The sequence below is a fragment of the Adelges cooleyi genome, unplaced genomic scaffold (genome assembly GCF_023614345.1).
Source record: "Adelges cooleyi isolate 19-005CV unplaced genomic scaffold, UGA_ACOO_1.1 ACOO_flye_CR_arks_rails_tigmint_CR_PRNA_17, whole genome shotgun sequence".
NCBI classification, from domain to species: Eukaryota; Metazoa; Arthropoda; class Insecta; order Hemiptera; family Adelgidae; genus Adelges; species Adelges cooleyi.
Window position 1 is genome coordinate 5,270 of NW_026095827.1, and position 27,277 is coordinate 32,546.

Consider the following 27,277-nt stretch of genomic DNA (forward strand, 5'->3'; position numbering starts at 1 on the left):
ATGGCTTATTTAACTGTGGTATTTGTTAAAATAGTTTTTTATCAAAATCAAACCTGAGAAGACAATGGCGCGCTAATACCGGAGAGAAATCCTTTAAATGCAATATCTGTGAAAAAAGATTTGGTCAGATATCTCACCTCGAAACTCATGAACGCATACATACCGGTGAGAAACCATTTAAGTGCAATGTCTGTGAAAAAACATTCATTCAACTGTCTGATCTCAAGAGACATGCACGTATACATACCGGAGAGAAACCCTTTAAATGCGATATATGTGAAAAAACATTTCGTAGACAACATCACCTAAAAATTCATAAACGCACACATACCGTCGAAAAACCGTTTAAATGCGATATTTGTAAAAAAAACCTTCTTTCAACAATCTGATCTCAAGAGACATGCACGGATACATATTGGTGGGGTACGACACAAATGCTCAGCTTGTGATAAATCATATAGCCTCCAAGATTCTCTTAAAAGGCATCAAGCAAAAGCACATGGCTCATAACCTCATGAACCTCACGTATGGACAATTTGGCTGTTTTAGAATAGTTTTTCAAAATAAATTTGTAATTATTTTACATTTTTTTTTATATGAACGATTTAATTCAGACTGAATGTTTTTGTATTAGTTTTCTTATAATTTTTTAATTATTACTATTGTTTAACTGATCATTAAATTATACACTTGCACAAAGACATTTAGTAAAACCAATGTGTTTTATACGTGTTTTGCGTATACTCAACATTTTATATAACTTGGCAGTTTAATTGTACTGTTAAATTGAGTAAATTAAGATTGTACAAGCATTGCTAACAGAATACATTAATAAATAATATTAATATTATTTAACACAATATAATCGATTTAGGTATGTCATGTAATTTTATTTGAAAATAAAAACTTTCTTCTTTTATTATTTTGGGCTGTTCTCTGCAGACCATATATAATTATTATATAATTGTTATATAATTTAGCAGTTTAGTGTTACTCTATAATTAAGTAACTTAAGATTGTACAAACATTACTAATAGAATACATGTGTATGTATTTATTAGTTTTTTTTATAGTTTTTTTTTTAGATAATTATGTTTAGTTTACTTTCTACAGCTTACAACTATAAAACATTTAAAAATAAGTTCAGAACACTACTGTTTAATAGATTTATTTTTTTAAGTTTTCTTACATGCTTAAGTGATCTACTTACTTATAACTAATAATTAATGAATTAAACTAGTTTTTAAAAGTATTATACACATTTCATTATTGATGATTTGTTCGTATTTGTAATTCTTTAGGAGATCCTCATTGTGAAAGATATGACACAGAACAAAAACAGAGCATCTGGTTGACAAAGAGAGCAATTAAATTATTTTTGCCATGATATGATGATATAAATAATGTTACTCTGAAATGATATGGTATTCACTTATCATGTTATTTTTTAATTATTAAATCTTAAGTGTTAAAATTTCTACATAATATTGTACAGCTGCAGCTGTGTAACACTTCTAATTTGTTATAATCAGTTTTATTTATAAGTTAACCGGAGGATGCAAAGAAAGTTATTTTTTTCATCTTATGATAGTAAATAACATTTGTGCAAATCTGGCATACCAGTGAATCGTATCCATCGGATAAAATCTCAATTCGTCATTACATCTTAAATACTTTTATTGGAACTAAATTATTTTCTATCTTGTAGAATTATATAGCAGAGGTGGATTGTTTATTAAAAAAAATAATAAGTAAATACTGATTGTCATACAAAAAAAAAAAAAAGATGATAATTTATTTAAATTAAAATATGCTGTTTGGAAGAAGTTTAAATGTTAGGTTTTTAACCAAACAAATTGGATGATGTGTTAAATTAATAAACATTTTATAAGTATAGAATTAAAATATTTTGTAAAAAGTATGAAGTAAAACTAGTGGAAAACTATTCAACAGCTTTTAATATTTTATAAATGTATACATTATAATATTTAAATTGATTGTTATCTTTGATTTTTAAACAAACTGATGCGTTATTTAAAATGTATAAGAACTAGTTGTTTCGAAGATCGTATTAATTGTGTCTGTAACATTTTGGGCTTTCCGTTTGATTGATAAATGTTTAATATAATAATGTTATTAACTTTCGTAGTACCATTCGATGCGACCATTCATTTATCAGATAAAATAAATATAATAAAACAAAAAAATGATTTATTGGATAATAACGGATATAAATACAGTGAAGAATTATATTTTATTAGAAATCATTTAATTGTTATCATAATATTGTCGAAATAATAATGCATTTTATTTTGAATTTTTAAATAAATTTAAACTAAAATCTTACAAAAACATACTTTATAAAATTGCATGTGTAAAATTTGGAAGGTTTCTTTTATAATAATTAAAATGTATTATTATTTCAACAATTATGATTACATTTCTTTTTTAACTGGACAAGTTAAAAGTTTTTAAGTACTTAAAAATTAAAAAACAAATTATAAGTTTTATGAATTTCATTTATTGTTGTTTCTAACTTAAAATCAAAATTTAAACATTTTTTCCTGATCCATCATAATATACTTGTTTGATTCGTAACTTATTTTTAACATTTTTTGTTTTTTATCTATATGTAACCTAAAAGTTTGGAATTTCACTAAAAAGTGATATATTTAAGAACCTATAACTTTTTAAGACATAAATTAAAAATTCATTAAGTAACGTGATCGTGAACTTAATGTGTTCTCACATCAAGTTATTAAATATGGCAAAAAAATGTTAAAACATATTTTTCTTCAGTTTACTGATTTTATGGAACTATCTGCATAGCATAATATGTAAGTTTGAGGCATTTCAAAAATCCACTTGCACACACATCGGGTGAATTTGGCATGGAATGTCAAATCACTGGCTTTCTTATAAACTATTTTTTGTGTTATTATAATATTAAATATTATTTTACTAGTGTGGGGCCTATGTGTTCTAACACAATTAGCGAAAGATGTGTGCGAAACGGATAAAGTCTTAGGTAAACGCATTAATACAAGTTATAGGATGTCAATGAAGGTAAGTTTACAACAAGCTTTGAAACGAGTTGAGACTTTTATTTTTTTGCCGCCTAAAACGCACGACAGTTTACCTCCACGCTGTGAAGTACCTCCATTTGTGGCAATCAATCGTTATCACACAAACACACGCTATCACAAATCTGTCTAGGAAATTTCTATGTTGTCATTCATTTTGCATTAAAATCACAATTTACAAGTTTTGTTTTTGTTAATAATTTATATTTCTTTTTGTACACTCTGAATTTCTGTGAATTATAAATAGTTAGATTCGATTTTTGCAATAGGACATAGGTATAACTTGTTTTCGGTATTGATGCCCCGTCTCTGATTCATGAGAATTTCTAGTTTTTAATCATAATAACTTGGTCGAATTCAGTGATAAATACCTAACGTAGTGCCTCATGTTTCTTTATTTCGTTTCAATTTGCATTACAATTGAGTTTTGTTTTGCTTGTTAATCATTTTAAGTTTTTAGTAGCAGCCCTGAACACCGGTTTACAGTTCTACGTTGTGTGAGTACCTACTATTATGTATTTTGAATTTAATTACATTATTGCCGTGTTTTCTGTCTCCTGTTGACTTAACATACTGTTTGTGAATAAATAGAATCATAAACATCTATAGGTGTTCAGCTTTAATCTTTATCGTGTTAGCGTCTTACCTACAAGTCATACTTGTAGTTTTGTGTTATTCGTCTAATTTAAGTAAATTAAAATCTAAGATTAAAAGTTTAAAAAAACAAAATATATCTCTCAAAACTTTGTTGGTTTTTATTTTTCAAATATTGTTAACTAAATTATTCTTTATTATATCATTATTCTTACCTAATTTGTTACTTAATAAAATAGTTAAAATTGTGTAGTGAAGTTGTCACTTGTCCTATTAAACCTCGATGCATATATGGCACAGAAATATAACTAATGTTAAATGTCAATTATAGAATTTTGAAGCAGTATAACATGTTGAAAATTAAACATGAAAATGATGGAACAGAAGAACACTCTTTTGAAAAAACGCCTGAAGTCATAGAACCTAAACTGCTAGATGTGCAGTTCATAAACAATGAAATTTCTACAATAGAGGAGTATTTAGTAAAGAATGAAGACGACAATACTTATGGGTAAGGCGATTTTTATTACGATTTATTTTTTATCCTAAATGAAACTATTAACTTGTAATTATGTTGTCCAGTTCTAAACACCCGTCGTAGTTATCAATGCTATAAAGACGTTAGTAAAAAGTAAAGAGAAATATAAGCTTTCTTTGAATAACTTAATCCACTAGCCCTTTACATTTGATATTATTTTACTTGTTAACGATAAGTTAAGATTTTCAGTAAATTATATACTCTTTTAAAATAATTGTTTGGTAAATAAAATTTCAGTTATATATATATACAATGAGTAAGGATTTAGTTGGTCAAATGGGCTATCGCTTAGCTTTGATCTTTATAGTGTTAGCTTTTTACCTACAAGTCATACTTGTAGGCTTGTGTTATTTATCTAATTAAGGTAAATTCAAATTTAGTTTTAAATATTTAAAAAACAATAGTTAAAATTGTATAGTTAAGAATTCCTAATAATCCTATATATGTAAAGAATTATAACTGATGTTAAATTTCAATTATAGAGCTTTGAAGCAGTATATATGAAAATAAACAAGAAAATGACGAATCAGAAGAACACTCCTTGGAAAAATTGTTTGAAGTCATTGAACCTAAACCGCTAGATGTGCAGTTCATAAACAATGAAATTTCTACAACAGAGGAGTATTTCGTAAAGAATGAAGTCGACAATAGTTATGAGTAAGGCGATTTTTATTACCATTTATTTTTTATCCTATATGAAACTATTAACTTGTAATTATGTTGTCCTCTTCTATACACCCATTGTTTTAATCGATGTTAGCATTTTGTTATTCAACTTGTTTTAGGAACTACTTGTTCATATAATAATAGATTGTTCTAAAACTACATCTTCATCTTATCAATCTAACGTTAAATCACACTGTAATACCACATTATGATAGCGTACATTCGCACGAGACATACCGTGTTATGTATATATATGTACACATCTATACATATCTACATTTTAACAGTTGTAAAAAAAAAAATTAGTATAATTAGTTCTGGGGTTTAAGACATACACGCTATTATAAAAAAAACTGTACACTAAGGGGGGAGAGTCGTTTGAAAAGCCGTTTCTTCTAGGTTTTATTTTTTAAAGAAATGGTAAGAAATTTTTAAAATGAAATATATTACATCATGGTATGTTTATCCTATATAAAGCTACTTGTAATTATGTTGACCTCCTTTTTAAACCCGTCGTTGGTATCGATGTTAGCGTTTCGCTATCATAAAACTTATATTAGGAACCTCTTGTTTATAAATTAATAAATTAATTTAAACTTCATCTAACTCTTATCAATATAATGTTAAATCAAAATACCAAAAAAAAAAATGATATATTTGTGGGTATGATGACCGGTCAGTGTCTGCGGTACCACATTATGTTAGTGTATATTCGCACAACACTTACTGTTATGTATATATATATAGAGCAATCTGAATCAAACCACGCGAGTCGTCGGCCTGACCTCAATTTTTTAAAAAACAAATAAAATTTTTACTCTTCTTTTAGCTACTAGGCCTTCTATGCTTACACAACAGGCCTATTTAATGATCTTTTTATGTATAAAAGCCTGAATATACAGTAGAGTATTTTTTTGGATTTTGTTAATTAGTGAGTTGATGAGTATTATAATGTATTGACAAGACACACAATTTTGACGAATTAGTGATTGAAACACAGTATAAAACCAATAAATATTTAATTCAGCTGTTGGAAACTAATCATGTACATCTAAGTAAAAAAAAAAAACTTTTTACTTATTTAGTTATTGAAATATTAACTCCCGTGTATCCTGAGTTTATTTAAGTGACACGAGATTCTACGCCACTTAAAATTAATCTAGTCGTTCAAATGGGCTATCCTCTACCTTTAATCATTATCGTCTTGGCTTCTTACTTTCAAGTCATATAAACATATAACTAATGTTGAATGTCAATTATAGAGTTTTGAAGCGGTATAATATATTGAAAATTAAACCTGAAAATTATGAAACAGAAGAACACTCGGTGGAAAAATCATTCAAGGACATTGAATCTAAACCGTTTGATGTGCAGCTCTTAAGCAAAGAAATTTCTACAACAGAGGAGTATTTAGTAAAGAACGAAGTCCACAGTAGTTATAAGTAAGGCGATTTTTAATACCATTTATTTTTATCCTAAATAAAGCTACTTGTAATTATGTTGTCCTCCTATTTAAACCCGTCGTTGGTATCAATGTTAGTGTTTCGATATCATTAAAAATTATATTAGGAACCACTTGTTCATATAATAATAGATTAGTTTAAAGCTACATCTAACTCTTATCAATATAATGTTAAATCAAAATAACAAAAAAAAAAATTATTTCTTTGTGGTTATGATGACCGGTCAATGTCTGCGGTACCACATTATGTTAGGGTATGTTTGCATTGTTTATATATATATATATATATAGGGAATTTTGAGTCAAACCACGCGGTCATCGGCTTGACCTCCTCAAAATTTTTTTTTTCTTTTGGTCTATGATAAGACCTTTATTTTTTGAAATTTTTATCACTAATTTTTGCTCTAAATATAGAGGTTTTTCAGTTTTTTTTCAAAAAAATAGATTTCGACCGTTTTCATATGTTTCAAATTTTAATCTTAAATTAATCTATTTTGTTTCATATGTGTTGCAGTATTCATATTTCATGTAAAGCGACCGATACCTGGAATAATACAAAAAATATGGATTGTAGTTTTATTGGAACTATAAAAAATAATTCTGAGAAAAATATATACAAACTACGTCGGTTCGACTGCAATGTATGTCAAAGGAGGTTTACAGCCAAAAATAATATAATCCGGAATATTGCGAAATCGCATACCAGTACTTCCGTGAAAAAGAAAGCGCCTCAAAAAAATAAAGTCAATCATCGTAACAACAGAATCAAAGAGTATACTCGAAACAAAGATGGCTTATTTAATTGTGGTATTTGTTTGAAAAGTTGTTCATCAAAATCATACCTTAGACAACATTGGCGCGTTCATACCGGAGTAAACCCCTTTAAATGCAATATTTGTGAAAAAAGATTTGGTCAGATATCTCACCTCAGAACTCATGAACGCATACATACCGGCGAGAAACCTTATAAATGCGTTGTCTGTGAAAAAACATTCAATCTACAACAAAGTCTTAAAATACATGAAATGATACATACTGGTGAAAAACCTTATAAATGCGTTGTCTGTGAAAAAACATTCAGTCAACAATCTGCTCTCAAGGACACATGCACGTATACATACCGGCGAGAAACCGTTTAAATGCGAGTTCTGTGAAAAAACATTTGGTACACAATCAATCTCCTAAAAATTTCATAAACCGCACACATACCGTCGAAAAAAACCGTTTAAATGCGATATCTGTAAAAAAAACATTCATTCAACAAACTGATCTCAAGAAACATACACGGATACATAACGGCGAGAAACCGTTTAAATGCGATGTCTGTGAAAAAACGTTTGGTAGACAACAACACCTAAAAATTCATAAACGCACACATACCGTCGAAAAACCGTTTAAATGCGATATCTGTAAAAAAACCTTCACTCAACAATCTGATCTCAAGGATCATACACGAATACATACCGGCGAGAAACCTTTTAAGTGCGATGTCTGTGAAAAAACATTCCGTCTACAAAAAGTATTAAAAAACATGAAAGGATACATACTGGTGAAAAACCTTATAAATGCGTTGTCTGTGAAAAAACATTCTCTCAACTATCTAATCTCAAGAGACATGAACGTATTCATACCGGTGAAAAACCCTATAAATGCAATGTCTGTGAAAAAACCTTCACTCAACAATCTGATCTCAAAAAACATGCACGTATTCATACCGGCGAAAAACCGTTTAAATGCGATGTCTGTGAAAAAACGTTTGGTAGACAACAACACCTAAAAATTCATAAAAGGATACATATCGGTTAGAAACCCTTTAAATGCAATGTCTGTGAAAAAACTTTCTGTCAACTATCTGACTCTCAAGACATCATACACGGATACAATACCGGCGAAAAACCTTTTAAGTGCGATGTCTGTGAAAAAACATTCAGTCTACAACAAAGTCTTAAAAAACATGAAAGGATACATACTGGTGAAAAACCTTATAAATGCGTTGTCTGTGTAAAAGCGTTTGGTGGAGAACATCACCTAAAAGCTCATGAACGCATACATACCAGAGTAAACCCGTTTAAATGCGATGTCTGTCAAAAAACATTTCGTCAACAATCTGATCTCAAGAGACATGCACGGATACAAATTGGTGGGGTACGATATAAATGCTTAGCCTGTGATAAATCATATGTTCGCCAAGATACTCTCAAAAGACATCAAGCAAAAGCACATGGCTCATAACCTCATAAAACCTCACGTATGGACAATTTAGTAGTTTTAAAATAGTTTTTCAAAAGCTATTTGTAATTATTTTACAATTTTTTTTTATAAACAATTTTATTCAGATTGAATATTTTTGTATTAGTTTTCTTATAATTTTTAAATTATTACTATCGTTTAACTGATCACAAGGTATTTAGTTAAACCAAATGTTTTACACATTATAAAACAGTGTACTTAACTTGTTATATTATTTTGTAGTTTAATTTTACTGCTTAATTAAGTTACCTAAGGTTGTACAATCATAACCACCAGAATACATGTGTATGTATTTAGTATTTATGTTAGTTGGTAGAAACAAATATACCCATATAATGTTATTTTTTAATTATTAAATCTTGTGTTTAAAAAAAAAATTGAATTTGTGTAAACGTAAGTTAAAAGTGGTACTTGAGCACAAAACATAATAGTATCATTCTGCATAGATATACATAAAATTGTTTTAATGATATCATCAATTTTTTTAAAAGATTGTAGGTGTTTTTGTTGAAATATACGAAATCTGCGAAAACACAGTTTCCGGCAATTACAAAAAAAACTGAAGTGCCGAATTTTTCACCCGTTTAATATGTTATGGATACATATGAGTTCCAACTACTGGCTAATTTTCATCCCAAAAGTTTTAAAATTACGGCTAAAACTCCGAAAAACAAAAAAACTTGTACCCCCCCCCCCCTAGGGGGGTGGAAACATTTTTTTTACGTTTTAGTTCACTTATCACTATTTTTTTTTTTTTATAAAAGCATGTTTTTTAAAATGTTTTTTTTATTCAACTTAAAATTACGATGCTCTAGGTATAACTTTTTTAAAAACATTAGTTTTTTTCCAAATTTGTATGGAATATTCTTTAATTATAGTATTACCGATAAACATTGTTAAACCAAACAAATACCAATAAGTACAGAAATTATTGAACCAATGCCCACTGTTCGAGGTTCGAGTCTTGTGAAACTCTACAATATTCAGTTATTAATTATTTGTTGTAAATAAACACAGCTTTACCATAAAAACCATGCAAAACTACTAAATAAGTTTCTACTTGTATTTTATTTTAATTTGTATAACAAAAAAAAAGGAAAATATTCAATTTACTGAGTTTATATGGTATGTGTGAATTTAATATTATTGTAGTATTTAATATTATTGTTTTTGTAGTTTGGTAGAGATAATGGTAATTTTCTAGCGACTGTAGAATACTCTACATATATAATACGACTATAGAAAACGTAATTACTAATTTATCTTGTTAATGGTCATAAAGTACCTGAACGAGTTGTTAAGTTATGGAGATTGCTCAAGTCGGTATATATTTGTTCAAGTAGGTATATTAGGTAAGTATATTACACATTATTTTATTCATAAATATTTTTAAATGCAGGTGTTGTTAACATGAAAAACGACTTATTCGTGTTTGTGAATGATGGAGGAACATTTCATTGTGAAAGACATGACAAAGAAGGAGGATAATGGAAATTAATAGACAGTGCAGGAAAGCAAACATACAAATTTTGTAGTATGATTACTTTTAATGATATGGCTCTTCAATTCTTTGGTATATATTTATAATACTAATTTTTTTATACGATTTGGTTGTTGATAATACTTTGGGAGAACTTCATTGTGTAAGATATTGAACAGAAAAAAACATGACATCAAGTTGACAGAGGTTAGGAGAGCTATCAAATGATTTTTGTCAAAATAATATTCCTTTTAATAATATTACTCTGAAATCATGGCACCAGTGTTCAGTTAAAATATTTTTTATTAATGAAACCTTATAGCTAAAAATTTGTGATGGAAAGAGGCAACAAACATATTATGTGACAAAATGATGTGTTATGTAGGGCAGAAGAAATGTTCAAAATTGTACAAAACTATAGTGTGGCTAGCAAAATAAAAATATGAATACATGAAACTTTAACAATTGTAAAACTAGAACATCTTAATATTTTTTCACAAATCACAAATCTGAAATGTTCATTAAACATAGTACCTACTACCGATAAACATTGACAAAACAATAACATATCATAAACCTTTAAGTGAAAAGGAGAGACATTTCTTCTTTATTTCACTTTTTCAAGCAAATTTTTAGTGATTTAGTTCTGAAAATTAGACTGAAGGTAGATCAAGAATTGAAGTAAAACATATCGGTACAATTTTCTCAAAATTCTGTGGTCAAGCGTTTATTTAAAAGTGATTATATCACTTTCGGTTAAAACAATTCCTGTAGACCTGTGACATCCCAGTCTCCACTATGCCCAACTGTACTGGCTTTCTTTAACGACTATTTTTTTTGTTATTATAATATTAAATATTATTTTACTAGCGTGGGGCCTATGTATTCTAACACAATTAGCGAAAGTTGTGTCCAAAACGGATAAAGTCTTAGGTAAACGCATTAATACATGTTATAGGATGTCAATGAAGGTAAGTTTACAACAAGCTTTGAAACAAGAGTTGAGATTTCGATTTTTTTGCCGCCTAAAACGCACGACAGTTTACCTCCACGCTGTGGTGTACCTTCACACTGGGCAATCACTCGTTATCACACTATCACAGATATGTATAGAACATTTGTGCGTTGTCGTGCAGTTTGCAATAAATGATAAAATCACAATTATTATTAGAACGAGTTTTGATTTGTTTAATAATTGACATTTCTGTTTGTACTCTCTTCTTTCTGTGAATAATAACTAGTTAAATTAGACTTACCGCCCTTAGGTACAATTTGTTTTCTGTATTGTTGCAACGGGTCCGATTCTTGAAAATCTCTAGCTTTTAATCATAATAATTACTCGGTCGAGTTTTAAGATAAATACCTAACATATTTGCGTTACAATTTTCTTGCCTGTTAATCATTGATTATAAGTTTTTAGTAACAGCCCTGGACAGTGGTGAACGTTTCTATGTTGTGTGAGTACCTAACGTTTTGTATTTCTAATATATTGGCAGCTAGTAGCCAGCTGCCATTTTCGGTCCGCCATTCAATTATCTCGCACGACTTCGTCTACACGCTCGGCGTCTTTCTTCCACGCAGACATTTTGGTAATTACTTTTGTTTAATCTTGTTTGTTAATTACTTGTAATCTTGTACCTAACTTGTTAATTACATTGTGCTGTACACGTTAAATATACGAGCAGTTATATTTAAATAAATACAAAGTGTCTTGGTGGTTAGGGAACGCATCTGAACCTAACCTCCAAACTATTATGTATAAATACAAATTATCTTGTTTGTAAATAATTGATATTTATTTTTGTCCGATTCGTGAACATCTCTAGATTTCAATCATAATAACTTGGTCGAATTCTGCGATAAATACCTAACGTATGTGTCGTGTTTCGTTATTTCGTTACAATTGTGTTTTATCTTGCCTGTTAATTAAGTTTTTAGTAGTAGCCTGAACAGCAGTGTTTACAGTTCTCTGTTGTGTACGATTCTACAATTTGTAAGTGAGTACCTAGCGGCTGTCCATTGCTGGTATCTTGTGTCCGAAGGTTCTAGGGTTTACAAATAGAGTTGGCGGGGTCGGTCGGTTCGTCTAACTTTATCATTATCGTCTTAGCTTCTTACCTACAAGTCATACTTGTAGTTTTGTGTTATTTAGCTTATTAAAGTAAATTAAAATGTAGTTTTAAATGTATAAAATAACAATATATATCACTGATCACTTTCTGCGTTGTCGTGCAGTTTGCACTTTGCATTTAAATCACAATTATTATTCAACTAAAGTGTAGTTTTTGTTAATAATAAGGATTTATTATTGTAAAATCTGAATTTCTGTTAATTTAACCAGTTTTCAGTATTATTGCCACAGGTCCGATTCGTGAGAATTTTTAGATTTTAATCATAATAACTAGGTCGAATTCTGTGATAGGTAATTAACGTATTGGGTCTTGTTTCGATATTTCGTTTCAATTCACGTAACAATTGAGTTTTTTCTTGCCTGTTAATTATTTATAACAAGTTTGTAGTAGCAGCCTTCGAACGCGGTTTACGGTTCTACGTTATGTGAGTACCTACCGCTTTGTATTTCTATATTATATACTATAATTATATTTCTATATTATTGCCATGTTTTCTGTCTTCCATTGACTTGACATGTGTTTGCTAATTACTTATTATTTACATGAAGTTGAGTTGATTGATATGGGATCAACGACACTTTAAATTAACCTAATCGGTCAAATGGGCTATCGTCTAGCTTTAATCTTTATCGTGTTATCTTTTTACCTACAGGTCATAATTGTAGTTTTGTGTGTGTTATTCATCTAATTTAAGTAAATTATAATTTAGTTTTAAACGTTTAAAAAAACAAATATACAACTGAAAACTTGGCTGGTTAATATTCTTCAAATGATGTAAAATGAATTATTTTTTATTATATCATTATTTTTTCTTTATTTGTTAATAAACAAAATAGTTCAAACTGTGCAACTAAGTTGTCTAATTAATCCTCTATGCATATATGGCTTATTAATATAACTAATTTAAATGTTAATATTAGAGTTTTGAAGCGGTATAAAATGTTGAAAATTAAACAAGAAAATGACGAATCGGAACACTCCTTGGAAAAATTGTTTGGAGTTGTTGAACCTAAACCGTTAGATGTTCAGTTCATACACAATGAAATTTCCACAACAGAGGAGTATTTGGTAAAGAATGAAGTCGACAATAGTTATGAGTAAGGCGGTTTTTATTACAATTTTTTTATCCTAAATAAAACTATTAATCTTTTGTAGTATGTAGTCTTCCTCTATAAAACCGTTGTTGGTATCGATGATAGCGTACAAACTTAATCAAAGATGTCCTGATTCATTTTCAAAATAGTATTAAAAATATAGTTTATAATTTAAACAATTATTTTCGAAGTTATAAAATGTAATGAGAAATATGAATTTTCTTTGAGTAACGTTATCTCCTTATCGTTTCCTTCTTCTACACTTAACGCTTGTTTTTAAGCTATTATAAGTCATAAGGGTTCATACTGTGTAAACATATGGTTTATCTAAAACAAGTTTAATAGTGAATTATAAAATGCTGCCGACCCAACGCTACCAAACAAGTTGGCCTTCTGTGTTGCCATTCAGTTTACATTAAAATCACAATTTACAAGTTTTGTTTTTGTTAATTATTGATATTTCTTTTTGTACTTTCTGAATTTTTAGTTATTGAAATATAAACTCCCGTGTATCCTGAGTTTATTTAAGTGATACGAGATCTACGCCACTTAAAATTTCTCTAGTCGTTCAAATGGGCTATTCTCTATCTTTAATCATTATCGTCTTGGCATATTACTTTCAAGTCATATAAACATATAACTAATGTTGAATGTCAATTATAGAGTTTTGAAGCGGTATAATATATTGAAAATTAAACCTGTAAATGATGAAACAGAACACTTGGTGGAAAAATCGTTCAAAGACATTGAATCTAAACCGTTAGATGTGCAGTCCATAAGCAAAGAAATTTCTGCAACAGAAGAGTATTTGGTAAAGAATGAAGTCGACAATACTTATGTGTAAGGCAATTTTTATTACTTTTTTTATAATCCTAATTAAAATTATTAAACTTATGTAATTATGTCCTTTTCCTCTATAAACCCGTAGTTGATATCATTGTTTGTGTTCCACTAAAATTAAACTTATATTAGGGACCGCACTTGTTCATATAATAACAGGTTATTTTAAAGCTACATCTTCATTCTTCCATCAATATAATGTTTAATCATACCAAATTGTAAACATATACTTGTGGGTATGATGACGGATCAATGTCTGCAGTACCGCTCTATGTGAGCGTAAGTTCGCACGAGACTTACCTTGTTATAAATATAAATATATAGGAAACATTCATACATTTTTTAAATTCTTTTATAAAATGGTTTAAAAATACAAAAAGTGACATTTTTTTGTTATAAAAGCTATATTTTAACAGTTCAAAGAAAAAATAATATATTTAATACTGGAGGCTGTTTGATTTTTATAAAATACATTTTTTTACCATCGGAAATTTATTTTAGGTTATATAGAAAATATTATGAAATATACTATAAGTAATCTAACTTTTTTATTTTATTTAAAAAGTGATTATTCTTCGACATCTAGGTCATTAGCCATAAACTAACTTTAATTAGATAGAACTAGATAAACACTTCTACTTCATACATACAAGGTGTGTCTTTATCATGTATTAAATTATTCAATGAGGTGGTGAATCTTTAAAGATACATGCTATTATAAAAAACTATTCATTAAAAAAAAAAGTTTAGGTTCAAAAGAACTCGGTCATTAAAATGTCTCATGGTACTTTTTAAAATTTAAAAGTGGACTTAAAACAGAGTAGAATTTTCAAATCTTGTGGCATTCGGACGTTTATTATCGGTATTCTAAAAAATGTAAAGGTCACATTATACTTGTTTACTTTATTATTGTTGGATAAGTTTAAGCAACACAATCTAATAAAAATTGAGTTAATAGTAGATTTGTGTAGTTCATCTAAAATGAATAAAATTAGTTTTAAAAATGATGCTTGGAAGTAGTGTTAATGGACGCTCCCTTCTTTCACGTCATCTTGTCTAGTTTCTATTTCAGCTCTTTTACCTATTGTTTTATTGTATACAGATTGTAAATATTGTCTTTATTTTAATAAAAAAAAAAAATGATGCTTGTTTGATGTATTGTCGATTTAAACGTTAGTAATATTAATATTTGCTGTATAACATATATATTGATCTTGGATAAATACATTTTGTTTCATACGTGTTGCAGTTTCATTTTCCATGTAAAGCGACAGATACTCCAAATAATATAATAAAAATCAATTCTGAGGAAAATATACATAAAATACGTCGGTTCGACTGCAATGTATGTCATAGGAGGTATTCAACCAAAAGTCATTTGATCCGGCATATTGCGAAGTCGCATTCCACTACTTCCATGGAAAAGAAAGTGCCTCAAAAAAATAAAGTCAATTTATCGAAACAGCAGAATCAAAGGGTATACTCGAAATAAAGTAGACCTACTTAATTGTGATATTTGTCTAAAAACATTTTCACCAAAATCAAGCCTGAGAACACATTGGCGTATTCATACGGACGAAAAGCCCTTTAAATGCGATGTCTGTGCAAAAACATTTGGTCAAAAATCTAATCTCGAGAAACATGCGCGTATACATACCGACGAAAAACCCTTTAAGTGCAATGTGAAAACATTTGGTGAACAGTCTACCCTCAAAATTCATGAAAGAATATATACTGGAGAGAAACCTTTTAATTGCAATGTGTGTGCAAAAATATTCAGTCGAAGAGCTCACGTAAACCATAAAAGGGTACATACCGGAGAGAAACCTTTTAAATGTGATGTCAGTAAAAAACATTTGGTGATCGGTCTACCCTCAAAACTCATAAAAGGATACATACCAGAGAAAAACCCTTTAAATGCAATGTCTGTAAGAAAACGTTTGGACTACAAAATAATCTCAGAACTCATGAAAGATCACATACCGGAGAAAAACCCTTTGAATGCAATGTCTGTAAAAAAACACTCAAACTACAAAATAAACTCAAAACTCATGAAAGGATACATACTGGCGAAAAACCCTATAAATGCGATATATGTGGAAAGACATTTGGTAGACGACATCACCTTAAAAATCATAAACGATGTCTGTGAAACGAAGTCTTTCTTCAAAACTCATAAAAAGATACATATCGACGAGAAACCCCATAAATGCGATATCTGTGAAAAAACATCGTATGGTCGCCAATGTTTTCTTAATAGCCCTAAAGCAAAAGCACATAACTAGAGCCTCGTATACGTCTTGTGACTATTTGAAAGTTTTAGTAACAATTTTTTATCATTTTACTTTTTTTTCTTACGTTTTCATTGGAATTAACGATTTACGAGTATAATTACCGGTTTTTTTTTTATAGTTTTTCATTGTTTACTATTGTTCTCTTGATCACTAACATTTTCTTGACTTTTTCTATTTAATACCTTATACTTCTTTTGACGGATTATATAATTTATATAGTTTTTATATTTTTATTATTTAATTTTTTTATTCCATAATTTACACATGAAAAATAGTTGATAATATGGTTTTCATTGTTTTTTTGTTTAAATATTATAACAGTCCTTTATAATTACCGTTGTGGTTTTAAAGAAAAATAGTTATTGAGGTATGTAAGTTTGTATTTTTAATTTCAAATTTGTATTTATTTAAATCCAATTAATCATAGTTATAAAAATTACGTTTTATATTATTTGGTAACAGTTTTTTTTACAATTACTGTTTGTTTCAAAGAGAAACTATGTATAATATACGAGTATTTTATGTTAGTTTATGTTTTAAACTAGATTTTTAATTTAAAATATGTATTAATTTTGTCCGACTAATCTTGTTTATGGAAACTATTTTTAAATTTTTATTTTATTTTTTCATCTGTATGAATATTTGTTTGATTAATTTTGCCACTTATATATTAATTACACGTTAAATAATAAGCATGTTATTATATTGTTTCTATTATTTATTAAAATACTAATTAGTTAAATATGTTTTCGCTTGGTTTAAAACAATAAAGTATTTTCACAATATTTCCAAAATATTCATTATCAATAACGTTATTATCTATATCCAATTTACTTTATTCAACATATTATAAATATAAAATTTTTTTTAATTTTTAAGTAGGCACTACTAAGTGAATTGTGCAAAAAGGGCCTTGATTTTTTAATTTAAGGATAATATAATATACAAAATGCAAGATGATAAATCATCGTGGACGCTATATACAGTTATTACTGTAATGCCTAGTAAAACTGCATATAGTATTCTTTCATGATTTTTATATGGTCAGTTTTGTATACATTCGATCCATCGATTTATTAACCAACTATACATAAGTTAATTAAACTTTTAAATAACCTAAATTAAATATCACTAAAAGCTTGCTTTTATTTGCGTGTTGAAATTACGTTATTTCGTTATAGTTTTACCTTTTATTTACTCATAATTATAAAATGCAGACGTTCTTATGAAGAGAAATGATTAATTCGTGTTTGTGAATACTTTTAGACATACTCGGTGTGGAAGATTCGACAAACAAGAAAACAAATGGCTATTGGTTAACACCTCACTATCAAAAAATATATATTTTTATGAGAATAATTTGAATGATAATACTTAAGTCTGAAGTCATAAGATATTTACTTAAATTTATTTTATGATTGTCACAGTCATTTTATAGACAGACTATCGTCTATTAACCCCAATCGTATCCATCCTAACACTAAAATGTAATTTATAAGCACATAATTGTCATTAGTTGCAATGCTTTTATGGATATTTATATTTTTATATGTGAATACGGGACCTCGTCCCTATTTATTTACTTACTACTACTTCTACTACTACATACTATGTTTTTTTACTATTTTCATTGAAATATATTTATTTTTAATAATGTCTGATGATTTATTTGAAATTTTTTTATGTACACCTCCACCAGTGGCTATTACGCGTTATCACACAATCAAACACTATCACAAATCTGTTGGGACAATTTTAGCGTTTTCCTGCAGTTTGCGTTAAAAACCTACATTTTAGTACAAGTTTTTGTTGTTTTTAATAATTGAGATTTCTTTTCGTACACTCTGAATTTCTGTGAATTATTACTAGTTCAATTAGATTTAATGCCATAGGAACAATTTGTTTACATTATTGTTGCTACACGTCCGATTTGTAAAAATCTCTTGATTTTTATCATAATAACTTGGTCGAGTTCTGTGATAAATAACTAATGTATTGCGTCGTGTTTCGTTTTAGAGTTACAATTGAGTTTTGTCTTGCCTGTAATTTAGTTATTATACATTTTAAGTAGCAGCCCTGGACAGCAGTTTACGGTTCTACGTTGTGCGAGTACCTACTGTTTTGTATTTCTAACTTATTTACACTGTTTCCGTGTTTTCTGTCTTTCATTGACTTAGAATACTGCTTGGGAATAAACAGAATCATAATTTATAGGTATTTATTTATTACTTATTATTTACTCAGAGTTGAGTCGAGTGATATAGGATCAGCGCCACTTTAAATTAATCTATTGGTTTTTGGTTGACACCGCACAATCAAAAACAAATTTGGTTATATGATTATTTTTAACGATAACACTCTGAAATCATAAGATATTCACTAAAAAAATGTGTTTTTTTTTTTTGATACCGATACTAATAAATGTCTTTCGGGCAAGTTGGCAAAATATACCTACTTTAATATTTTTATTTATTATTAAATTATGAGTAAAAGTCATTGAAATCAATGTAATTAAATAGGATTTTTATGTTTATTTCTAATACTTTCCTTACGAATAGTATTATTTTCTAACCAAACCAGCATCGGCCAATCGAGATTTTAATAAATTATTAAGTGTAGATAGAAAATATAAAAAGTAAATAAAATATATTCTTAGCATTTCAATTTAAAGAGGAGTTCAGGCTTATAGTCTCATATTGGTTCAGTAATTTAGAAAACATCGTGGTCCTTAATAAAATTGTTTAGCATGCAACATGCTTTAGCCTTGGCTGTCCAGCCCCAAAATGACACTAAATAGCACTCATAATTAAACTTGCTTAGTTATTAACACTACATTGCGATACTAAAGTAGCGCAATAACTAAGCAACAAGATTATTGTTTATTTGGCCAGAACATAATATAATTAAGACTATAAATCACTGATTTGGCCTGTGCGATGGACAATTAATGTACTATTATATTAACAAAAATGGCTTTTACTCATAGACAAAATGATTTAAATTAAAAATGATACCATGAAGCTTATACAAATTAACCAGTAAATTAATTGACATGGTTGACATTTGTTTAAACCACTTTTTTCATAAATATTGCCTATACAATAATCCTGTATTTAAAGGGTTTTTCGCCGGTTTGTATCCTTTTAAGGCGATTTTAAATACCATTTATTTTTATCCTAAATAAAGCTATTTGTAATTATGTTGTCCTCCTATTTTAACCAGTCGTTGGTATCAGTGTTAGCGTTTCGATATCATTAAACTTATATTAGGAACCACTTGTTCATATAATTATAGATTGGTTTAAAACTACGTTTAACTGTTATCAAAATAACAAAAAAAAAAAAAATTATTTATTTGTGGTTATGATGACCGGTCAATGTCTGCGGTACCACATTATGTTAGCGTATGTTTGCACGAGACTGACTGTTTATATATATATATATATAGGGCATTCTGAGTCAAACCTCGCGGTCATCGGCTTGACCTCCTCAACATTTTTTTCTTCTATTGGTCTATGATAAGACCTTTATTTTTTGAAATTTTTATCACTATTTTTTGCTCTAAATATAGAGGTTTTTCAGTTATTTTTCAAAAAAAATAGATTTCGACCCGTTTTCAACGTAATTCAATGTTTTTACCCAAACAAATTGGATGATGTGTTAAATTAATAAACATTTTATAAGTATAGAATTAAAATCTTTTGTAAAAGTATGAAGTAAAACTAGTGGAAAACTATTCAACAGCTTTTAATATTTTATAAATGTATACATTATAATATTTAAATTGATTGTTATCTTTGATTTTTAAACAAACTGATGCGTTATTTAAAATGTTTAAGAACTAGTTGTTTCGAAGATCGTACTAATTGTGTCTGTAACATTTTGGGCTTTCCGTTTGATTGATAAATGTTTAATATAATAATGTTATTAATTTTCGTAGTACCATTCGATGCGACCATTCATTTATCAGATAAAATAAATATATTAAAATTAAAAATGATTTATTGGATAATAACGGATATAAATACAGCGAAAAATTATATTTTATTAGAAATCATTTAATTGTTATCATAATATTGTCGAAATAATAATGCATTTTATTTTAAATTTTTAAATAAATTTAAACTAAAATCTTACAAAAACATACCTTATAAAATTGCATGTGTAAAATTTGGAAGGTTTCTTTTATAATAATTAAAATGTATTATTATTTCACCAATTATGATTACATTTCTTTTTAACTAGACATGTTAAAAGTTTAAGTACTTAAAAATTAAAAAACAAATTATAAGTTTTATGAATTTCATTTAGTGTTGTTTCTAACTTAAAATCAAAATTTAAACATTTTTTCCTGATCCATCATATTTTTAACATTTTTTTTTTTTTATCTATATGTAACCTTAAAGTTTGGAATTTCACTAAAAAGTGATATATTTAAGAACCTATAACTTTTTAAGACATAAATTAAAAATTCATTAAGTAACGTGATCGTGAACTTAATGTGTTTTCACATCAAATTATTAAATATGGCAAACAAATGTTAAAACATATTTTTCTTCAGTTTACTGATTTTATGGAACTATCTGCATAGCATAATATGTAAGTTTGAGGCATTTCAAAAATTCACTTGCACACACAGCGGGTGATTTGGCATGGAATGTCAAATCACTGGCTTTCTTATAAACTATTTTTTTGTTATTATAATATTAAATATTATTTTACTAGTGTGGGGCCTATGTGTTCTAACACAATTAGCGAAAGATGTGTGCGAAACGGATAAAGTCTTAGGTAAACGCATTAATACAAGTTATAGGATGTCAATGAAGGTAAGTTTACAACAAGCTTTGAAACGAGTTGAGATTTTGATTTTTTTGCCGCCTAAAACGCACGACAGTTTACCTCCACACTGTGAAGTACCTCCATTTGTGGCAATCAATCGTTATCACACAAACACACGCTATCACAAATCTGTCTAGAAAATTTCTATGTTGTCATTCATTTTGCATTAAAATCACAATTTACAAGTTTTGTTTTTGTTAATAATTTATATTTCTTTTTGTACACTCTGAATTTCTGTGAATTATAAATAGTTAGATTAGATTTTTGCAAATAGGACATAGGTATAACTTGTTTTCGGTATTGATGCCCCGTCTCTGATTCATGAGTATTTCTAGTTTTAAATCATAATAACTTGGTCGAATTCAGTGATAAATAACTAACGTAGTGCCTCATGTTTCTTTATTTCGTTTCAATTTGCATTACAATTGAGTTTTGTTTTGCTTGTTAATCATTTTAAGTTTTTAGTAGCAGCCCTGAACACCGGTTTACAGTTCTACGTTGTGTGAGTACCTACTATTATGTATTTTGAATTTAATTACATTATTGCCGTGTTTTCTGTCTCCTGTTGACTTAACATACTGTTTGTGAATAAATAGAATCATAAACATCTATAGGTGTACAGCTTTAATCTTTATCGTGTTAGCGTCTTACCTACAAGTCATACTTGTAGTTTTGTGTTATTCGTCTAATTTAAGTAAATTAAAATCTAAGATTAAAAGTTTAAAAAAACAAAATATATCTCTCAAAACTTTGATGGTTTTTATTTTTCAAATAATGTTAACTAAATTTTTCTTTATTATATCATTATTCTTACCTAATTTGTTACGTAATAAAATAGTTATAATTGTGTAGTGAAGTTGTCCTATTAAACCTCGATGCATATATGGCACAGAAATTTAACTAATGATAAATGTCAACTATAGAATTTTGAAGCAGTATAATATGTTGAAAATTAAACATGAAAATGATGGAACAGAAGAACACTCTTTTGAAAAAACGCCTGAAGTCATAGAACCTAAACTGCTAGATGTGCAGTTCATAAACAATGAAATTTCTACAATAGAGGAGTATTTAGTAAAGAATGAAGACGACAATACTTATGGGTAAGGCGATTTTTATTACGATTTATTTTTTATCCTAAATGAAACTATTAACTTGTAATTATGTTGTCCAGTTCTAAACATCCGTAGTAGTTTTAATCATAATAACTTGGTCGAATTTAGTGATAAATACCTAGGCTTGTGTTATTTATCTAATTAAGGTAAATTCAAATTCAGTTTTAAATATTTAAAAAACAATAGTTAAAATTGTATAGTTAAGAATTCCTAATAATACTATATATGTAAAGAATTATAACTGATGTTAAATGTCAATTATAGAATTTTGAAGCGGTATAGTATGTTAAAAATTAAACATGAAAATGATGAAACAGAAGAACGCCCTTTTGAAAAATCGCCAGAAGTCATTGAACCTAAACTGCTAGATGTGCAGCTCATAAACAATGAATTTTCTACAACAGAGCAGTATTTAGTAAAGAATGAAGACGACTATACTTATGGGTAAGGCGATTTTTGTTAAGAATTAAATTTAATCCTAAATGAAACTATTAACTTGTAATTATGTTGTCCAATTCTAAACACCCGTCGTAGTTATCAATGCTATAAAGACGTTAGAAAAAGTAAAGAGAAATATAAACTTTCCTTGAATAACTTAATCCACTAGCCCTTTACATTTGATATTATTTTACTTGTTAACCATAAGTTAAAATGTTTAGTATATTATATACTCTTTTAAAATAATTGTTTGGTAAATAAAATTTCAGTTAAATATATATACAATGAGTAAGGATTTAGTTGGTCAAATGGGCTATCGCCTAGATTTGATCTTTATTGTGTTAGCTTTTTACCTAACAGTCATACTTGTAGACTTGTGTTATTTATCTAATTAAGGTAAATTCAAATAGTTTTTAATATTTAAAAAACAATAGTTAAAATTGTAGTTAAGACTTCTTAATAATCCTATACATGTAAAGAATTATAACTGAATGTTAAATTTCAATTATAGAGCTTTGAAGCAGAATAATATACTGAAAATTAAACAAGAAAAAGACGAATCAGAAGAACACTCCTTTGAAAAATCGTTTGAAGTCGTTGAACCTAAACCATTAGATGTTCAGTTCATAAACAATGAAATTTCTACAACAGAGGAGTATTTGGTAAAGAATGAAGTCGACAATAGTTATGAGTAAGGCGATTTTTATTACCATTTATTTTTTATCCTATATGAAACTATTAACTTGTAATTATGTTGTCCTCTTCTATACACCCATTGTTTTTATCGATGTTAGCATTCCGTTATTCAACTTGTTTTAGGAACTACTTGTTCATATAATAATAGATTGTTTTAAAACTACATCTTCATGTTATCTATCTAATGTTAAATCACACTGTAATACCACATTATGATAGCGTACATTCGCACGAGACATACCGTGTTATATATATGTACACATCTATACATATCTACATTTTAACAGTTGTAAAAGAAAAAATTAGTATAAATAGTTCTGGGGTTTAAGATACACGCTATTATAAAAAAAATTGTACACTAAGGGGGGAAAGTCGTTTGAAAAGCCGTTTCTTCTAGGTTTTATTTTTTAAAGAAATGGTAAGATTTTTTAAAATGAAATAAATTACATCATGGTATGTTTATCCTATATAAAGCTACTTGTAATTATGTTGGCCTCCTTTTTAAACCCGTCGTTGGTATCGATGTTAGCCTTTCGCTATCATAAAACTTATATTAGGAACCTCTTGTTTATATAATAATAGATTTTTTTAAACTTCATCTAACTCTTATCAATATAATGTTAAATCAAAATACCAAAAAAAAAAATTACATATTTGTGGCCTGATGACCGGTCAATGTTTGCGGTACCACATTATGTTAGTGTATATTCGCACAACACTTACTGTTATATATATATATATATATATATATATATATATGTATATATAGAGCAATCTGAATCAAACCACGCGATCATCGGCCTGACCTCAATTTTTTTAATAAACAAATAATATTTTTACTCTTTTTTTAGCTAATAGGCCTTCTATGCTTACACAACAGGCCTATTTAATGATCTTTTTATGTATAAAAGCCTGAATATACAGTAGAATATTTTTTTGGATTTTGTTAATTAGTGAGTTGATGAGTATTATAATGTATTGACAAGACACACAATTTTGACGAATTAGTGATTGAAACACAGTATAAAACCAATAAATATTTAATTCAGCTGTTGGAAACTAATCATGTACATCTAAGTAAAAAAAAAAAACTTTTCACTTATTTAGTTATTGAAATATTAACTCCCGTGTATCCTGAGTTTATTTAAGTGACACGAGATCTACGCCACTTAAAATTAATCTAGTCGTTCAAATGGGCTATCCTCTACCTTTAATCATTATCGTCTTGGCTTCTTACTTTCACGTCATATAAACATATAACTAATGTTGAATGTCAATTATAGAGTTTTGAAGCGGTATAATATATTGAAAATTAAACCTGAAAATGATGAAACAGAAGAACACTCGGTGGAAAAATCGTTCAAAGACATTGAATCTAAACCGTTTGATGTGCAGTTCTTAAGCAAAAAAATGTCTACAACAGAGGAGTATTTAGTAAAAAATGAAGTCGACAGCAGTTATAAGTAAGGCGATTTTTAATACTATTTATTTTTATTCTAAATAAAGCTACTTGTAATTATGTTGTCCTCCTATTTAAACCCGTCGTCGGTATCAATGTTAGCATTTCGATATCATTAAACCTTTATTAGGAACCACTTGTTCATATAATAATAGATTGGCTTAAAACTAAATTTAACTCTTATCAATATAATGTTAAATAAAATAACAAAAAAAAATAAATTTATTTATTTGTGGTTATGATGACCGGTCAATGTCTGCAGTACCACATTATGTTAGCGTAACTTTGTATTGTTTATATATATATATATATATATATATATATATATATATATATATATATATATATATATATATATATATATATATATATATATATATATATATATATAGGGCATTTTGAGTCAAACCACGCGGTCATCGGCTTAACCTCCTCAAAATTTTTTTCTTCTTTTGGTCTATGATAAGACCTTTATTTTTTGAAATTTTTATTACTAATTTTTGCTCTAAATATAGAGGTTTTTCAGCTATTTTTAAAAAAAATTAGATTTCAACCCGTTTGCAATGTTTGAAATTTTAATCTTTAATTAATCTATTTTGTTTCATATGTGTTGCAGTATTCATATTTCATGTAAAGCGACCGATACCTGGAATAATACAAAAATTATGGATTGTAGTTTTATTGAAACTATAAAAAACAATTCTGAGAAAAATATATACAAATTACGTCGGTTCGACTGCAATGTATGTCAAAGGAGGTTTACAACCAAAAGTAATATAATCCGGCATATTGCGAAATCGCATTCCAGTACTTCCATTGAAAAGAAAGCACCTCAAAAAAATAAAGTCAATCATCGTAACAGCAGAATCAAAGAGTATACTAGAAACAAAGATGGCTTATTTAAATGTGGTATTTGTTTGAAAAGTTGTTCATCAAAATCATACCTTAGAAAACATTGGCTCGTTCATACCGGAGAGAACCCCTTTAAATGCAATACTTGTGAAAAAAGATTTGGTCAGATATCTCACCTCAAAACTCATGAACGCATACACACCGGCGAGAAACCCTATAAATGCAATGTCTGTGAAAAAACATTCTGTCAACCATCTTATCTCAAAAAACATGCACGTATTCATACCGGCAAAAAACCGTTTAAATGCGATATCTGTAAAAAACTTTTATTCAACAATCTGATCTCAAGAATCATACACGGATACATACCGGCGAGAAATCTTTTAAGTGCGATGTCTGTGAAAAAACATTCAGTCTACAACAAAGTCTTAAAAAACATAAAAGGATACATACTGGTGAAAAACCGTTTAAATGCGATGTCTGTGAAAAAACATTCAGTCAACAATCTGCTCTCAAGACACATGCACGTATACATACCGGCGAGAAACCGTTTAAATGCGATTTCTGTGAAAAACCATTTCGTACACAACATCACCTAAAAATTCATAAACGCACACATACCTTCGAAAAACCGTTTAAATGCGATATCTGTAAAAAAACCTTTATTCAACAATCTGATCTCAAGAATCATACACGGATACATACCGGCGAGAAATCTTTTAAGTGCGATGTCTGTGAAAAAACATTCAGTCTACAACAAAGTCTTAAAAAACATGAAAGGATACATACTGGTGAAAAACCTTATAAATGCGTTGTCTGTGAAAAAACATTCAGTCAACAATCTGCTCTCAAGACACATGCACGTATTCATACCGGCGAGAAACCGTTTAAATGCGAGTTTTGTGAAAAAACATTTGGTACACAACAACACCTAAAAATTCATAAACGCACACATACCGTCGAAAAACCGTTTAAATGCGATATCTGTAAAAAAACCTTCATTCAAAAAACTGATCTCAAGAAACATACCCGGATACATACCGGCGAGAAACCTTTTAAGTGCGATGTCTGTAAAAAAACATTCAGTCTACAACAAAGTCTTAAAAGACATGAAAGGACACATACTGGTGAAAAACCTTATAAATGCGTTGTCTGTGAAAAAACATTCAGTCAACAAACTCATCTCAAGAACCATGCACGTATTCATACCGGCGAGAAACCGTTTAAATGCGATGTCTGTGAAAAAACGTTTGGTAGAGAACATCACCTAAAAGCTCATGAACGCATACATGCCAGCGTTAAACCGTTTAAATGCGATGTCTGTGAAAAAACATTTCGTCAACAATCTGATCTCAAGAGACATGCACGGATACATATTGGTGGGGTACGATATAAATGCTCAGTCTGTGATAAATCATATGGTTGCCAAGATACTCTCAAAAGACA

The 27,277-nt window shown here is 28.5% G+C and overlaps 4 protein-coding genes across 5 annotated transcripts in view; all 4 read left to right on the forward strand.

Annotated features, from left to right (window-relative positions):
* Positions 1-6,327, forward strand: LOC126833063 (PR domain zinc finger protein 1-like). The gene is made up of 6 exons (XM_050564192.1): positions 1-18; positions 129-360; positions 2,966-3,066; positions 4,022-4,188; positions 4,711-4,872; positions 6,144-6,327. The coding sequence occupies exons 1-6, from the start codon at positions 1-3 to the stop codon at positions 6,325-6,327; spliced, it is 864 nt and encodes a 287-aa protein (XP_050420149.1).
* A 1,041-nt stretch (positions 6,328-7,368) lies between these two features.
* LOC126833064 (protein krueppel-like) lies at positions 7,369-8,186 on the forward strand. Its single transcript, XM_050564193.1, has 2 exons — positions 7,369-7,454; positions 7,846-8,186. The coding sequence occupies exons 1-2, from the start codon at positions 7,369-7,371 to the stop codon at positions 8,147-8,149; spliced, it is 390 nt and encodes a 129-aa protein (XP_050420150.1). The 3' UTR covers positions 8,150-8,186.
* Positions 8,187-12,776: 4,590 nt separating this feature from the next.
* The window catches only part of LOC126833072 (zinc finger protein 436-like), a 38,076-nt gene continuing 23,575 nt past the window's right edge, over positions 12,777-27,277 (forward strand). The window contains exons 1-2 of the mRNA XM_050564202.1: positions 12,777-12,979; positions 13,126-13,302. Of these exons, the coding sequence (XP_050420159.1) occupies positions 12,975-12,979; positions 13,126-13,302 (182 nt within the window). The 5' untranslated portion in view covers positions 12,777-12,974. The remainder of the gene's footprint in view (positions 12,980-13,125; positions 13,303-27,277) is intronic.
* The window catches only part of LOC126833071 (zinc finger protein ZFP2-like), a 58,216-nt gene continuing 52,721 nt past the window's right edge, over positions 21,783-27,277 (forward strand). For both annotated transcript variants that reach the window (XM_050564199.1, XM_050564201.1), the window contains exons 1-3: positions 21,783-22,374; positions 22,651-22,830; positions 23,336-23,515. In XM_050564199.1, coding sequence (XP_050420156.1) covers positions 22,175-22,374; positions 22,651-22,830; positions 23,336-23,515 — 560 coding nt within the window. In that variant the 5' untranslated portion in view covers positions 21,783-22,174. The remainder of the gene's footprint in view (positions 22,375-22,650; positions 22,831-23,335; positions 23,516-27,277) is intronic.

Bases quoted from the DNA above. Each gene is read 5' to 3' on its own strand.
- LOC126833063 (XM_050564192.1), top strand. The intron at 361-2,965 runs GTAAAAAAAACC...TTATTTTACTAG, and splicing joins ACCGTTTAAATGCGATATTT to TGTGGGGCCTATGTGTTCTA. The intron at 4,189-4,710 runs GTAAGGCGATTT...GCTTTGAAGCAG, and splicing joins GAAGACGACAATACTTATGG to TATATATGAAAATAAACAAG.
- LOC126833064 (XM_050564193.1), top strand. From the start codon at position 7,369: ATGATACATACTGGTGAAAAACCTTATAAATGCGTTGTCTGTGAAAAA. The intron at 7,455-7,845 runs GTATACATACCG...TCTGTGAAAAAA, and splicing joins GCTCTCAAGGACACATGCAC to CATTCCGTCTACAAAAAGTA.